This window comes from Parus major, chromosome 4A, assembly GCF_001522545.3.
Source record: "Parus major isolate Abel chromosome 4A, Parus_major1.1, whole genome shotgun sequence".
Taxonomy (NCBI): Eukaryota; Metazoa; Chordata; class Aves; order Passeriformes; family Paridae; genus Parus; species Parus major.
Genome location: NC_031772.1, coordinates 16,006,248 through 16,023,066, shown reverse-complemented (window position 1 = coordinate 16,023,066; position 16,819 = coordinate 16,006,248). Strand labels below are relative to the sequence as shown.

The 16,819-nt window shown below is 48.6% G+C and overlaps 1 protein-coding gene and 1 long non-coding RNA gene across 3 annotated transcripts in view; both read right to left on the bottom strand.

Moving 5' to 3' along the window:
• Nucleotides 1-5,898: 5,898 nt before the first annotated feature.
• Nucleotides 5,899-7,152, bottom strand: LOC107203758. The gene is made up of 2 exons (XR_001521340.3): nucleotides 6,544-7,152; nucleotides 5,899-6,081 (listed from the first exon to the last, which is right to left on the bottom strand). It is a non-coding gene; the product is annotated as an uncharacterized LOC107203758 (long non-coding RNA).
• Nucleotides 7,153-10,289: 3,137 nt separating this feature from the next.
• Nucleotides 10,290-16,819, bottom strand: part of F8 (coagulation factor VIII) — a 24,484-nt gene continuing 17,954 nt past the window's right edge. For both annotated transcript variants that reach the window (XM_033514171.1, XM_015626710.3), the window contains 10 exons: nucleotides 16,175-16,403; nucleotides 15,895-16,077; nucleotides 15,594-15,710; nucleotides 14,319-14,390; nucleotides 13,924-14,009; nucleotides 13,295-13,450; nucleotides 12,336-12,480; nucleotides 11,344-11,492; nucleotides 10,901-11,077; nucleotides 10,290-10,679 (listed from right to left, as the gene is read on the bottom strand). In XM_033514171.1, coding sequence (XP_033370062.1) covers nucleotides 10,524-10,679; nucleotides 10,901-11,077; nucleotides 11,344-11,492; nucleotides 12,336-12,480; nucleotides 13,295-13,450; nucleotides 13,924-14,009; nucleotides 14,319-14,390; nucleotides 15,594-15,710; nucleotides 15,895-16,077; nucleotides 16,175-16,403 — 1,470 coding nt within the window. In that variant the 3' untranslated portion in view covers nucleotides 10,290-10,523. The remainder of the gene's footprint in view (nucleotides 10,680-10,900; nucleotides 11,078-11,343; nucleotides 11,493-12,335; nucleotides 12,481-13,294; nucleotides 13,451-13,923; nucleotides 14,010-14,318; nucleotides 14,391-15,593; nucleotides 15,711-15,894; nucleotides 16,078-16,174; nucleotides 16,404-16,819) is intronic.

Below are 16,819 nucleotides of genomic sequence, written 5' to 3'. Positions count from 1 at the left end.
AAAAAACAAGCCCTGATGCTGTATTAATGATTTAAGACTCCAGAAGGGACTACATAGCTCTGAACTCCTAAATAGCTGGATAAGTTCTGCCAATCAGTTTTTCCTGGTAGGAAGAAGTCTTTTCCAGAAGAGAAACATTGTGGTTTTCAGTCAGGGGAAATACTATATAAAACAAAATGGTGTAATCCCACAGACACATCTGCAGAGGCTGCATTGCCTCTGGACATGCTCTTTCCTGTCCATAAAAGAGCTGCTGTAGAATTTTTTACCTGTTCTTTGGAGTGCTGTTGAGTCCAGAACAAGCATAGTGTTTCCGGGGGGCAGAACCCATCTTTTAAATGCTGTGTATGAGCGTCATTATCTGTCTTTAACATCCTGCTGAACTGCTCTGATGCAGATAATTATGTTCATGGGATGGAAGCTGTCACCAGTCATAAATACCTGCTGTTTTGGTGAAATGGATAATGCAAGCTTTTATGCAAAACAAAGATCTCAAAGATGTGTGTGATGCTTATGGGCTGCTCCTAAATTGGTGGGAAGCAATTGAAATGTCCACGGAAGTGTAATTAGTGGCATTGCCTTGACTCAGCTGTTGTCAGGTTAGAGTACAAAAAGGTGAAGCTTGCTTGTCATCTGCCTTTCAAAAAAGCAAATAATTCATAGCACAGTCTGATCTGGTCAGGAAGAGTTGTGAAGTCCAGCTGGAGGCAGTTGCTCATGGGGTACCACGAGTCAGTGATGGGCTCAGTAGTGTCCTTCATGCCTGAGCTGGATAAGGACAGAGTGACCCCTGGCAATTTTGCAAAGGATACAAAGTTGGGAGGAGTGACTGGTGCACCAGGTGGTTTCACTGCTGTTCAGGGGGACTGGGACAGGCTGAGAAATGGGGTGAGAGGGATTTCAGGAAATTCAACAAGGGAAAATGCAAAGTCCTGCAGCTGACAGGAGTAACCCCATGTACCAGCACCAGCTGGAAAGCAGCTTTGCACTTAAAAGACACGTCCTGGTGGATGCCAAGCTGACAGAGAGCAAGTATTTGTGGGAAAGGAGGCCAGCACCCTCCTGAGATGCTTTGGGAAGAGCTCTGACAGCAGATTAAGGGAGGCGACCCTTCCTGTTGGCTCAGCCCTGGTGAGTTTGCATCGGGAGCACTGTGTCCAGGACTGGGCTCCCCAGGACAAGACACACACTGGTGTGAGTCCAGTGAAGAGCCAGGGAGGTGAAGGGATTGAAGCATTTTACACACAAGGAGAGGCTGGGAGAGCTGGGATTATTCAGCCTGCAAAAAAATGAGGATTACCCATGTGCATAATGAATACCTGATGGTGGGAGAAATAGAGATGGTGGAAGCAGACTCTTCTCATTGGTGTTCAGTGAGGCAATAAAAAATGAAACAAGCAGTAAACACAAATTGAAATATAGGAAATTAAACAAAAGATGTTTTTCTTTCTCTGAGAGTGACTGAACATGAGGTGGTGACTCAAAGAGACTGTTGAGTGACCGTTCTCGGAGCTATTCAAAATTCTCCTGAACAAAGAGATCCATCTACTCTGTCTGACACCGCTCTGTGCAGAGGATCCAGAGGTACCTCAGCCACTCTGTGATTCTGCCTGGATACAGCCATGTGCCTAAACCCTCCTGTGAAAGGTAGCAATTGAGTAGGTGCACTAACAGCCTGAATAATCCTCTGTTAATGTGAGTAATCATCTCTACTTAGATTTACAAACAGCCCTTTATGTTCCTGAGTGACATTAGTCTATTATCCTACTGCTAATCACTCCATTTGTTAGGAAGAGATAAAACTTTAGATAAAACTTACTTCATTGGTTACCAGTTAATGAGCATTGCAATTAGAATCCTTCTAGCAGAGGGGAACATAGCTTCGTTGTACACAATACACAATTGCAGTGACCACGTGAAATTAGAATTTCATGATATGAGCATGATATGGAGGGCAATGTGGCTGAAACCAGACCCCTTAGAGTTATGGTGTGAATGACTGCTGGCATTGCATTTATTCTCTGTGATGTGCAGTGTTTTCCCCTTGGTGCCTGCAGTCTGTTGAAGAGCCTGAAGAGGAGCAAGCACTTGTTCACTAATAGGTTATTTCTTATTAAATTAAACTCAAGTGCTGCAGGAGCACTAGACTAGATGAGATGTCCTGGATTACTTAGTTTTAGACCTTCTGCAGTGGTTCACACCTGTTCTGCAAAACTGCTTTGTAGAAAGTGTCCTGGGGTAGAACTCTTTGGTCCTTTGGCACTTCCCCCTTACTTGTCTGGGGAACTCTGCAGCTGGTAGTGTAAATCTGGTTAGTTTGTATTCACATAGTTGTCTTCTATGCTGAACCTTATCAGAACACTTCTTAGCCACTACAATTCCTTTCCTAGTGCTTGTTCCCTAAGAAACTTAGGGGGTGAAGTGTATTGGATTTGCATGGCAAGATTTACTAGAATGGTAAGTTTACTGTTTGCAGTTCCAGAAAAGGTCTCGTGGGAGAGCTGTACAAAGGTCACCTTTAATCCCTGTTTCATGGTCTTAATATCTTCTGAACTGTAGTGTTTTGCTGTGGCTGGACTAGTGCCCCTGTCGTTTCTCTTTTTAGATTAAGGCCAGGTTGGATGGGGCTTTGAACAACCTGGTTTGGTGGCAGGTGTCCTGCCCAAGGCAGGGGGTTGGAACTGGATGATTTTTCAGGTCCCTTCCAACCCAGGCCATTCTATGATTCTATGATTTACTCAGCAGTGTGAAGTAAATTAAAATTCAGGTCTTACTGTTCATTTGTTGACTTCTGATCTTTATTTTAAATGAGTCAAGAGCACAAACCCTAAATATCTTCTTGGTCTTAAATGTCAGGTATGAATACAGTAATTCAAAGTTAGCATTTAAATGTGTTAGAGGCTTAGTTATTCTCTGTATTATCTAGGAGAGACATGGAAGTAAAACATCTGACTCTCTATTCACTGTTCAGGCATTCATAGTCATCTGTGAGTTATTAATTTCATCTAGAAATTGCCTTCTCAACAGAACTTTTTAAATAATGCTGATGAGATTGGTTTTACTGTGTGCTAAATATCATTACAGATTTGAAAACTGGGCCTGAAATTTCTTTTTATTTTCCCCCATTAAAGAGGACCCTTCCATTTCTGTCAAATGAGGTGTTTTGCCACTATCTAAATTACATTGTCTTTTAATAACAATTTTTTAATATAATGGCTAGATGAAAAGGGTCTTCTAGTACAAAAAAGAAATACTCAGGAAATGCATCAGATCTATATTTTTAATGTGCTCAGAAGTTTTTAGAGAATCTGTAAAGTTATCTAGCTTGTATATTGTAAGCAAATACATGTACTCCCCTTTTCTTGGCAGAATTGATTTTAACTGAACTTAGCAAAGAAAAGGCTCAAATAACTAAAATGGCAGTGAACTTTAGTAGCTTTCCACTTAGCTGAGTTGTTCTGGGAGCTGTGTTTGTCTCTGTACTTTTTTACAGCTGGGTGGCAGCATTTCTGCAGCAATTCATTTGTATCTAAATGAACTGCTCAAAGGTTTTTGGTTTTTTTGATAGATCAGTTGTTACACACTTTTTTCCCTCTCATCTGTGATTATCCTTTTTAGAGCAATGTAAAACTCACCAAATATTAGTTATTTGTGTGTGATAGTGAGTCCTAATGATGCTGCTCTGAATATCACTAGGTGCAAGATTTTACAAAATGAGCAGGAATTTATAAAGCAGCACTGCAGGGACTCATCTACTCCTGTCCATTTTGTCTCCTGCTGCTTGGTGTCCTCCCTTACATTCACAGTCTGTGCTCAGGATTCCAGCTCAAACATCAGTTTGCTTCGTTTATTCATACCTCTAAAGATGAGTTTAAACAGACTGCCTCAATGGTCTGAACCGATAGAGTTTCCCTAATGCATATTCCATTTATATATGCCACTGCTCACCTACATTGGTAAATTAAATCTTAATGTTCATGCTGAATTTTGAAAGTTTAAACTTTAAGCCATTGGACTTCATTATTATTTATAATAATATAGATAGGGAAGGAAGCTATAGAAGGAAAAATTTCCCACCATCATATTTACTTCATTGTGAAATGACACATATCTTTCTTAAATGCCTTAAACTTTTATGCCCCTCATTGTAAAGTTTGCTTTTCTGGGTTATTTTTATATCTGTCCTTTGAATTCATTCTTGTGTTATTCTGCCCTTTGTGCAACTCATTTTGTGAAAGGATGTGGTTTTCCAGCAATGTTTTATTAGGTTATGTGCATAATTACTGCCATTACCCAGATTTTAACAGTTATTCTGCATTTTATGAAGGGTGCTCCAGACATGTCCTGAGGTCAGTCTGAGCAAGTCACTGTGTCCGTGTGCTGTAATCCTGCCACCACAACCTGGAGCTTGGCTGTGTTAAAACAGGTTTAGATGGATTCTGACTGGTCTGTAGGTAATTCACATGGCCCTGTATCTTTTATTACCTGTCTTCATTTTTACAGTACTGAACTTTGTGTTAGCTGCAAACTTTATTAGCAAAGATTTTATATTTCTCATAAAAATATTCAGCAGCACTTGATCAAGCCTGTTGCAGTGCCCACCCATCCCCTGGGTGAAAAAGAAGCTGAAGCCCTGTCTCTGGCACCTGTCCTGTAACCATTTTTTTGACTTGGCAGATTGGACTGCCCTTTCAAAGCCCTTCCCTTTGACTGGGAGGAGTGATGAAAAGACTACCTGCACTCCAGAGTCATTTACTGCTGTTCCCAGGGCTCTGTAATCCTTCTTGATACCTCTCAGACTGTATCTGGTGCCAACATTATATGGAATTAAATCTAACAGTTTGAAGAAATTCAAATATATGTCAGGATAGCTTGCTCTACCAGATGAGTAATCTTGTCAGCTTCACAGGTTTGTTTGAGAAGACTTAGAAAGGCATGGAAAGATTATGAAACCATGTTGACTGTCATTAAATACATTTTAGCTTCTAATTCTTTTTTGTTACGAGATTCAGAGTAACTGTTCTGTTGACTAATATTTAATACAGACTGTAACTCCATGGGTGTCCTTGCCATTTTTACATCTTAAAACTACCCAGAGAGTCCTTCAAGCCTTGTGAAATTCATAAAAAACAGTTGTGAAATTGGTTTATTTGATTTATTAAACATTGAAATTTCACAGAAATCACAGAATATGCTGGGTTGGAAGGAACTCACAAAAAGCATCGAGGCCAGCTCCAGGCCCTGTGCAGGACATCCCCAAGAGCCACAGCCTGTGCCCGGAGCACTGTCCAACCTCTCCGTGAGCTCTGTCGGGCTGGGGCTGTGGCCGCTGTTCTGGAGAGCCTGTCCCAGTGCCCGACCACCCTCTGGGTGAATGACCTGTTCCTAACATGCAGCCTAAATATCCCCTGACACAGCTTCAGCATGAAGTGTAACAAGGAAGAGCAAGTTGTAACTGCAACGAGGTCTGTGCTCGGTCTCTTCTCCAGGCTGGACAGACCAAGTGACCTCAGCTGCTCCTCACAAGGCTTCCTCTCAAGGCCCTTCACCATCCTCGCTCATTTGGAAACTCTGGGCAGAGGCCCAGCAAGGGCATGGGGAGCACATCTCCAAAGGGGCACTGGTGTGTGGGTGGCTCTCACAAACCGATGGTCATTCCTGGGCTCTGCCACTGTGCAGAGCTCCAGCATACCTCCAAGGCAAGGAGACCCTTCACATATGCACGGATTTGCTGAACTCTAGCAAGGACAGCCCTCTTCTTGAGCTGTTCTGGGTCTCCCACCTCCTTCAGCTTGCATGGGTGGGATGGCAAATCCCTGCATTTGTGAGCCACGCATGGTGCAAGGGGTTTCTGTCAAACCATTTCTGCCCTTACTGTAGGTCTTACTCATGAGAGGGTCCAAGTGAAGTCTGAGCTTTATTTGAGGATGGAAATTAATTCTGCTGAATTATTCTTTAAGAAATCATTGAAAGGGTTTTTCACACCATCCCTGGGATCCTGGAGGTTTAGAAGTTGCCATGTGCCAGACTCCCACACTGCTGCTAGATGAGTTCTCCAAGCTGAGCTGGTCTAAAGTTACCCTAAGAGATACAAGGAGAAGAAGGGTGCAAACTCCTAGAGAAAGGAAACAAGAAAACAGAGAGGGGGGTGGGAGGGGAAGGGGAGAAGAAAGAAGGAAAATCCATCTCATGTTCTGACAGCAAGTTTCTCATGCCTTGTGGGAACAAAACTGTTCCTGACTGGGCTATAAGAAAACCTAGAATGCTGTGAGATGCAGGGAAAAGGAAGTGTGGGAGATGCAGGCACTGATGTGACTGACTCCAGCAAGCTGTTCTAGTGCTACCAGGGCCAAAGAATCCCAAAGCACACAGGTCTGGGAGTGCTCTTCCCAGCAGTCCCATTCCTGTGGCAGCTGTTGAGCACTTTTGTGGGATCGCCTGCCTGGAGTCCTGCATTGTCTGCACATAGCTCCACTTCTTGCCCTATCCTCAGCCTCACACTGCCCATCTAGGGCCTTAGGCTTTGTTGAAGGAATTACCCACCTGCCAGGATTTATGCCACCATCAAGAGGGCTTGGACCTGCTTGAAGAAGACAGTTGCCAGTCCACTGAGTAAATGGCTTGTTTATGTATCTTATATGTAGAGCAGCTTGAGAAGGGTACCTCCAAAGAGGAGCCAAAATCAAAAAAATCCTTGGGCAATTATAGTCTTACAGTGTAAGTTCCCCACCCCTCACATGACAGTTCTGACCACTAGTAATATTAGGATCTGGAGTGTTCCTGTTTTTGACTGGGTTCCCTCACTGTCTGTAGGTGGGTTGTTCCTTCTCTTATCTCTAAGACTGCTGTGTCAGCTGACTTAATGATGGTAGCAGCCTTCCCTGCTTACTTATCTTCCAGCTCAAACCAGCTCTGGGGCCCCCTTTTACTTAACTTGGTAAAAGTTCAGCCTATCTGGGTGGAAATTCACAACTTGTGGTCTAAGGCTTCAGCAAATTTAGCTCCTAATGCTAAGCAAGCTCTGTGTACCAAGCACGTGATAGGGTTGAAGTGTTAGTAGGAGATCAGGTGAGTCAATACCAGGAGCAGAAAAAAGACAGCTAAATGGGCCATGTTTTGCAGCTGCACCTGGCGGAACCTGTGGCCCAGACTGTCTGCAGAGTTCCCTGGACAGCTGGATTAGGATGAAAAAATAATGGACTAGAAAAGTCAAAGGGTGCCTGGCTGCCTTCAGCCCCAGCAGATGTACCCGGCAGGCTGGAGAATACTGCTCTGAGCCTTCATCTTCCCCATCCCTGCCCAGCTGACCAAGAAGGCTCTGCAGAGCACTTTGTAGCATCCTCACCCAGCAGCTGAAGCAGCCTGTGAGGAGGAGGGGGGAGGTGGACGCACACTGGAATTGCTGGGGCATGGCTTTGAGATGTGCTGAAGGCAGGGCCCCTTTGTGCAGGGCTTCTCTTTGCCCTCATGGGCTAGAAACAGGCTGGTAGAAACGTGGAGTAGGAGGCAAGAGATACAGAGAGCAGAGACAAGCCCTGAAGTTAATCATGGAATGTGTAGTAGGAGGGAGAAATGTGACAAGAGACACCTGACAGACAGAAAAATGATGTTTAAGTCTGTTCATTCCCTCTTGGTTGCATATGGGAAAACTGAGGTGGAGGAGGTGGTGAGCAGCTTGGCCATAGCTCCGTGACTGAGCTTGGATTTAAGCTGTGGTTGCCCAAATCTGCTTTGCTCCCCATTGGCCATGGTCCCTGCTCAGGTGCTCTCTTCAGCCTGATATTGCCTGTTTCTGTTATGTGCTGGCATCTTTTTCAGAGAATGGTGCCCACATGCACACCTGCAAGAGCTGCAAACACTCCCCACACCGGACTCAGGGGGACCACAACAAGAGCTCTCCATCCAGCATGAAGGAAACCTCCCTGGCCCATGGCTTATCTGGCCAAGCATTGAAACTTCACACACTTTGGCTTTAAATTTAATCTCTGCTTGAGCTGTAATAGAAAGAGACAGAGAGGATGTATTTTGTCTTCCTGGAGATACCAGAAAACTGTGTGAGCACCAGATCACCCAGCCCAGGCAACCCTGGCACCTGAGCCATGAAAGACAAAAGATCCCTGGGGTCCAGGAGGATTCAGTCAGGCAGCCCATGCTGCAGCAGGGCTCTTGGCAGGGTTGTGACAGGGCAGGGCATCTTCTGGCTGAAAGGCAGAGGGTTTCATGCTGGTCAAGCCCTTCCCCTGCGCAGAAACGTCTGTGGCTGGGGGAGGATGTGATGCATTTCAGATCTGCGTCGTGCTGTGAGGAAACAGCGTCTGGTCTCTGTTCCTCACAAGATAAATGTCAAGACATGCTTCCAGTAATGGATGCCAGAACTTGGCAGGCTCAGACACATCTGCCTGCTTGCCTGCCCACTACTGCTCTTGTTCAGCACAGTCCCTTCCCTGCTGCCTGGCAGGCTGGAGAACATCCTGGAACTGCTCAGGGCTGGTGGATGAAGGCTGCTGGGACGCCTGCAGAGATTTCAGCTGTGCTTCCTCTTTGAAAATAATCCAGAGTGGGCTCTGGTTCACAGAGCTTTTCCTCTTATCTAACTCTGTGTCACCAGACAAATGTGCCACAACATGGCAGCGTCTTTCTGGAGGGAAGATGAGTCTGAGCATCCACTGGTAGAGGCCCTGAAGGGTATTTATGCTTCAGCTAGGCTGAAGCACAGGAGAGATGGAGTTGCCTTGGAGCTGAGGAAGGATGCCTTGAGAAGAGCCTGAGGTGGTGGGTTTTGTCCTCCCAGGCTGAGGGCTACTCTGCCTCAGGCAGGGGTGGTCCCTTTGAGAAGCTCCTGGCTTCTATCCCTCTCTTCAGGCCACTGCTTGCCAGGCAGCCTCTCCTCACCTTTGTGCCTGGTTATTGTCAGAATGCAATTAAGCCAAAGGGTGATTGCATCTCCTGCTTGGGCTGTAATGTAATCACTGCCAGGGCCACAGCAAAGGCTTCCTGTATAGAAGCTTGGAAAATGTGGCAGATGCATGAGGCTTTTTCAAGCCTTTGTTTGAAACATCAGCTTCTGATCTGCTCTGGGTGTGGGTTCCCAGACAGGTCAGACCACTGGGGTGGTCTGCAGCACATCTCCCTGCTTCCTCTAGACACAGGCCATGGAGGGGAGCATCTCTGTGCACCACACAGCCCTGTGCAGCTGATGGCAGAGCAGCCATCCCTCACACAACCACCCTGCTCATGGCACAGCCCTGGTGCCCCACCACAGCTGTCCCCTGTGCTGCTGGCAGAGCTGTCCTTGGACCTGCTGCAGGCCATGTCTCATACAGGTGTGAACAGAGACTGACTGATTCTGATGCCCTGGAAGTTCACAAGGCAATTGCTGGATGTTGCTGGGCTGCTGCAGCCATCCTGCCCATCCCACAGTGACAACACCCAGCTAACTCCTGCCATTCTCCAAAGCCCCCTCATAACCCTGCTTTCCCTGCCACACCAGCTGCCAGAGGCTTTGTGGGGCCAGCCAGCTCCCCCATCACACATGAAGGACACACTGCCCTGGCACAAGCTCTCACAAGCTGCTTGTAGGAGAAGTCCTGCCCAACAAGGAAGGCCCCACACCTTTCCCACAAGGGTGCTCTCCACCCTTGTGAGGTGGCTGTTGTTCTGGAAGGTCTCCACCCCATGAGAGGAATGAGGCAGGAACCAGTGTCACCCTGATCATCATCATTCCTGGGAGGGGAAACATCTGCCACTGTGTTGGGTGGGTGCCAGGGAGGGAGAAAGCCACAGGTATCAGGAAGATGGCTCTGGCCCACTGCACACCTTGCTGGGGATTATGTCAAGGTGGCAGCTCATCCACGGGTCAATGTCCCACCAGGGTCCCTGGGAGCCACAGGCACCCAAAGAACTCCTCCTGTGGAGAATAAGGAGGGCTTGCTCAAGGCAGCAACAGAAAGTGGGGTGATGAGACCCAGCCACAGCAGCAGGAGCACTGTGGAAAGGAGACAAAGGGAAGTGCAGGGCCAAAGCCCAGTGCTGAGTCAGGTTGAGCAAGAGCTGTCTCCCTCCAGTCTCCGATCCCCACTGATTGTGAAACAGACACTGAGGCCTGGAGCATGGCCTCCACCCCCCATCCTTATCTTTCCTCTTCCTCCTCCAGGACTGTGCCCAGGGCAGCAGGAGCTTGTGCAAAACAAGGCTGAGAAGCTCTGGGGCTAATTATTTAGTAGCTTCTGGTAATGTTGACTGGGCCCTGGGGACTCCTTGGCTAAAGGAGAGGAGGAAGTGCAGAGAGATACTGGAAAATTACTGTTTAATTCTTCATCATTACATCTGAGTGTATGGCATCTGGTAGACACGGGAAAAGGCAGATAACAACCCAGTCACTGCGAAGCTCTGCAGCCCTTCTCTTCCCCAGCAGCAGGGGCAGCCAGGCCCCTGGAGGGATGGCTCCAGCCTTGGGGAGGGCTCAGTGCCTGGTGGGATGTGTGTCCTTGGGCTGGCACTGCCTCTTCCTGGCCCTGCAGCCATCAGTACTCTTGCTGAGTGTCACAGCCAAGGAACTCTACTCTCAGGGCAATGTGGTTGTGCCACTGGCGAGGGTGTATCCTCACATAGCGGGCAAAGAGAGGGGACTCCAGGGTATTCGTCACTGTGCTCTGATCGTCTTGGTTTGCCTTGAAAATCTGGAGAGGAGAGAGAAATCAGGGATGCACTTTCCTCTGCTGGCATAGTGAGGACAGGGTCAACCCACACAAACACACCTTGGAATGCTTTAAGGAAGGAGGAAGCACAGCCTGGCTCACTGCTCTTGGAAAGAAATCCTGTGAGCATGTTTGCTGCCAAGTGCTGTGCTTGCTGCCCTGGGGATGGTCATGGGCTCTGGCCACAGAGCAGCTCTGCCTACCTTCTCCTTGCCATTCTGCAGGACTGGGCTCCAGTGCACGCCATCCTGGCTGATGGAGACAGCAAACTCCTTCACAAACATCTGGGTGAAGAGAGCTTTGGCACCTTGGGTTATGATTGCAGTCACCTTCTTGGTTACTTCAAAGTCCACCTGCAGCCACTCTCTGGGGCTGTTGCTCTGGGGAAGGACAGACTGCCTTCAACCCTCCAGCAGCAATGAGAAATACACACTCATTGCAGCTGAAGCCAAGCTGGCCCTGCACTTCCCTATGATTCACCTGCCCTACCAGGCATCTGGCTGGAGCTGCTGGGTGCTAGATCAATGTGGCAGTGAGTGTGCAGCTTGCGTGGTGCCTGTGGCTGCACACACTTCCCACAAAGCCCTGACTGGGAGACCCTGCTGGGGTCCCAGCTGCCTGCCTGGTATCTCCTTGCACAGGCTACCTTTGGCCTCCAGGCATTGGTCCTGCCCTGAAGGTTCAGGCGGGCCAGGGCAGGTGTCCATCTGGAGAAGAAGTTGGCACTGTGGGAGGATGCAGAGATGTGCTCATCAGGAATCCCTCTGTTCTCCATTCCTAAGGGCATGGAGCAGCCTGGAAGAGAAGAGCAATATTTGTCATGGGGTAGAACAGTAACCTTATGGAGATGCCTTCTGCCTGCTCACTGCTCCAGCTGCCCTTTTCCCTGGCTACAGGTTCTTCTGTGCCTTACTGCAGTCCCATGGTCCCTGCACTGCTTGGGGCCCCTGTGTGGAGCATGGCTCTGGCCAAACTATTCCTACCTTCTTTTCTCCCTGGAGATTTTATCTAAGAGGAATGTGAACAATTTATGGTGTTAAGAGACATAAGGAGAACCTGTATCCAGGGGAAGGACAAGAATACCTGGCAGGGAGACACCCTGCATATATGTGACCAAGTGTGCCTGTGCACAGCTGCTTCAGAGCCAGATGGCAGGTTTGGGGAATGGGCTGACAGCACAGCCCCTGCTGCTTTTAACTGCTGCAGAGCAGGTGTGCAAAGCCAAAGAAAGGATCCCAGGGCACCATTTCCTCATGTTGCACTGTTGATCAGAGCCATCTCACCTTCAACTGGCAAAATCAGAGTAAAAGCCAACAGCATCTGTCTCTGCTTGTTTTCTGCTCCCCCAGACTGAGGCAGCAGCTCCCCATCTATCAGCTTAGCTGCTGCTGGAAGTTTCCTGTGCTTCAGTAAAAAGGCTGCTGAGCTCTGGCCCCAGGCTCTCCCTCTGGTATTTTTATCTCCAAGACCACAATGAGACTTTCCAGGTTTGTTCCCTCAACACCTCAATGCCATCTCCAGCTCCCTCCTTCCCCCTCCTTAAGTGCCTGGGAGTCCTGGCACACATGGGGCTGGTGCTCAGCACCCCAGCAGACCAGAGCCCAGTTTTGGTGGTTGGTGTCTGTGGGTGGGACGCACTGTTGAGGTCGCAGCCCAGGAGCTCCATGCGCAGCGTGGCCCGGATGTTGTAGTGGGTGGGGTGGATGCGGATGTACCGGGCTACGATTGGGGGCTTGAACTGGTTTGCTTTCACTCCAGTTGCATCCACGTTTCCAAAGAACAGCTGCAGGGAAAGGGAGGAAAAGGATTGTTGTACCAGTGGAAAGAAATATACAGGACAAGGATTACTGGGGAGAAGAATGTTCATGTCAGGCACTTCTGTATCTTTTCACCATCTTTACAAAAATGACAACTCAGGGAAATTATTTGAGATGAAGTTCAGGTCAAAGAAATGTGAGTGGGCCACTGAGAAAGAAAAGGAGAAGAAACTTCGGGTCTGTGTAAATTAACTTGATTTCACTTTTTCACCAAACAAGGGTGAGAAAAATGAGGGAAAAAAGTCAGTCCTCAAACATTTGAACCTGGGAAAAGTTGTAGCCACAGATGGTATACACAATGGAGGCTTTTCCAGCTACTCCTTTCCCAATGGATTGATCAGCTTATGCATATTTAGGTTATGGGTTTTTTCTAGTGACTATAGATTTTCCAAATCATTTGCATCTGCACAATATTTTTTAAAAGGCAAACTTGCCTTTGAGGTCAAAAAAGATATGCAGGTAGAATCTTGTGCCTAAGATTCTCTAAGTGCCTAAGATTTACTCTAAGTAAAATGCAACATGACATTAAGAGGTAGATCTCACGGCCATGTGGGATGATAGAAAGAGGTAGCTCAGACAATTTAAAATAAGACAGATGGACACAGACAATGAGTCCCTTTCTGATCTGTGATTCAGTCACCTGGCACTGAATTGTATCTGTTTCTGCCCTGATCTCAGGGGCTCAGGAGGTTTCTGCCTTGTGTACAGAGCTCCCCAGCCCTCATCACCCCAGGACACCCCATTCAGGGAAAGCAGTCTGCTCAAGACCCTTCACCTTACCATCTGTGTGCTCGTGGCATTCCCCTTGTACGTCTTCCACCTTCGCCCATCAAGGCTGTAGAACACAACAAACTGGGAGATGTAGAAGCTGGAGAACTTTTGTCGGGCCCCTTGGGTTTTTATGCCGTGAATAATGGTGGGATGCAAAAGATCCACCTGAGAATGAAAGTCAGGGATTCACATCTGATGGAAAACCCAAGCCATGTTCAGGCAATGCCCCGCAAACCCACAAACTTGCTTCTCCTGACATAACTGAGCACCAGTTATGAAAGTTATTAAAACAGTTGTTCATAAGGGTGCAAGTCAGCCAACAGCTAGGATTGTGCAGGGGAGAGCTCCTTTGCTGAGGTGAGCTGTTCTGCCTTGGTCATTGGGGGATTTTTGCACAATCCAGTGCTGCAGCTGGACCATCAAGTGACTTTTCTGCTGCACTGAGGATGGATATGAGGGTCAGGACAGCAGCAACCTGAGCAGAGCAGCTTTCATTAGGATCTTAGTGCTCCCCTGTCAGAGGGAAGAGGAAACAGAAGGATATAGCAGGGGAGGCCCTGCCCATCCCTGAGCTCTTCTGCATGAGCATGACCTTGCAATGCCCCCAGTGGTGCCTCCAGACACAAGGCCCCTCTTACCTGGATCCAGGCATTGCTGCGGTCAGTGCTCCAGGCATTGATTGAGCCGGTGTTGTCCAGCCTGGCCAGGTAAGGAGCCCACTGCCCTGCAAGGAGAGAGCACAGACACAAGGATGCTGCTGGCCCTTGGTGCTGCCTAAGGTGGTGAGAGGTCCATCCACAGGACTGGGCCTGAGGATCACCCTGGGGTTTAGCAGCCACACACAGGGGGGCAGAGCCCTGGCACAATGGGCCAGCCATGTGAGAAGGCTCCAGATCCTGACTGGGATGCTGACATTAGCACAGATGAAGGATCCCTGTCCCAGGGACTCAGCACAGCAGAACTTGGGGCAGGCAAACATGTGAGTTATGCTGGCTGAAGCTGCCCTGACCCCACCTGCCCTCCAGCTACTCACCATACTGCCCCGAAGCTGTGATCTGAGAGTTTGCAATGCCACGTGAGGCCATACCCAGGGCATTCTGGCAGTCTGCAGGGAACAGGGGAGGGCAGAAACCAGGGAGAGTTGGTTAGATAACAAAAGTCTAAGTAGGGTAGCAGCCTTCAGGCTCAGGGAGGTTTTCAAGCCTCCAGGAGCTCCCAGGCTTGTTTCTCTCACACCAAGGGATAGGTTGCAGAGACTTCCACATCCATCCCTGAATTTTAGGATAGCCAGAGGTTCTTGCTCACACCCCTCATGTCAGGAGCAGAGAGTTTCCAGCATCAGACACAGCAGCCTTCTGCCAAACTCATTTCCCTGAGTCTATGACCTTTCATTCCTATGTCCTAATGTTCCAGCAGTGCTGACAAGTGTCTCTTCCTTATACCCACATCTTGCTCCTGTGCCTTTTTGTTGCTAGGCAGCATCTTTTGAAAACAAATATCACATTGCTAAAGGAAAGTCTACCTGACACCCCTGTCTCTTTCTGTCTCTCTTCTGGTCTGCTGAGCACAGGGATGTTTGTCTCTTATAATAACCATTATTATTAGCGACTTGTCACACCTTGGCAGCTCCACTGTGTGTCAAATGCTCCTGGAGAAAATGCAAATTCAAAATCTTAAGCGGATTTTTAACTTACGGTAAAGTTTTCTGGCTGACATTTAATAATCCTTTAGAAACAGGAGAGAGACTGTCACAGTGTGATAAAATACCACTCTCCCACACCACTTCCCAGTCCTTACTTATGGTGAGTTAGAAATTCATGTTGTTCTGGGGCGGAATCAGAGATGTACTGTGGATTTTGCAGTTGCTCTTGGAGTTATTTCTATTAGACCAACCTGCAGTGAGCATCACCCACTATCTCCTGTCACTGCTCTGTGCCTCAGTTTACCTCCTGATATATGGCCAGGCAACTGGGCACTGTACCTTACTGACAGCACGGGCAGGGACCAGTCCATGCATGCACTTGACTGGGTAAGTGCATTTTATGGAATGTCTAGGGACCCTCAGATTTGGAATACAAGAGCTCTTGGAGTAAATATTTGCAGGCTGATGAAGCTGGTCTCCCAGCCTTCACCCCAGCTGTGTCCCTGATTCTGTGCTCTCTACTGACTTTCTTCCAGAGTGAAAACCTGGTAGATCCCACGTGGGTCACCCCAAGAGAAATGCTGAGAGATCTGTAGGGAAGGAAGCTCAAATACACACTGGTCATGGCTGTGGCCCAGGTGGGTCAGGCACAAAGAGATCACTCACTCAGGTCGTACACGAGGAACAGGGCACTCATTCCAGCTTGTTGGTGCTCTCCCACTTTGCACTCCACCCTCCAGATCCCAGCATGTGAGGGCCACATCTCCACTGTCCCAAAGACACCTGGCCAGGAATGGAGAGCAGAGCAGAGGGGAGTTACTGCCTGTAATGGGATGCCACTGTGCCAAGTGCTGTGCAACCACAGGGACAGGATAGTCCAGATCCACTTCCCCTCCCTGGTGTTCCCCACAGAAACTTCCAAACGACACAAACATGAAGCCCTGGTAGAGGGGCGTGCACATCTCACCAGGATAAAGGTTGTAGACTCCCATGCGATACTCCTGGCTAGTCCTGACATTGAACAGCTGCCCATGGAAGTGAACAGAGTGGATGTCCTCAGTGCTGCCCATGTTCAGGAGGTGCCACCGGACCCGTTGCTGCTGGGCCATCACCAGCCCAGGCAGGGTGTCACTCACGTAGCCGTTGATGGCTGGGAAAGGCAGCAGTCAGGAGGGACTCAAGGCTCTGAGGTATTTCCATCCCAATATAGGTTATGGGATGGAAAGCACAAGGGCAAGGATCCTCACCGTGGAAGGAATGGTTTCTCTTAAAGTCAGGGCTGTCCTGCTGGATCCGGCAGGGAGGGCGGCAGTTTCTGTCCACATTCTCTGGGAAGTACCAGCTTTTGGTCTCATCAAAGATGGTGAAGAGCAGGGAGAACTCCTGCACAGCCAGCTGCCTCCTGGAAACGTAGCTCAGCACCCCACGGTTGCAGATGATCAGTGGCCCAATGAGGCCTGAGTGCAGGTCCTTCTCCTGCCAGGGAGCCAGAAAATCAGGGTTTGCTCCGAGCAGGAGACAGCGCTGATGAAAGAGGTACAGCAGGGTGGAAAGCGGGGAACCCGTCTGCATCCCTGGCCTGGCTCCCACTCTGGGGCACGTGTAGGGAAGGAAGAACATGTTGGGTTCACTGGGGCATCCCCACTCTGCCCTGAGCTAAGAAAGGCTGCTCAGCAAGTGTTTGCATGTGCTTTCAAGAGATGTGGTGTCTGTCTGTCCAACTGTCCAACAGTCCCCACTGCATTGGACCCAGCGGCCAAATTCAGACAGATTTGGCACTGGGGTAAGGAACTGCAGAAGGGAGGGGAGGGGAGGGGACTGCATTGGACCCAGCGGCCAAATTCAGACAGATTTGGCACTGGGGTAAGGAACTGCAGAAGGGAGGGGAGGGG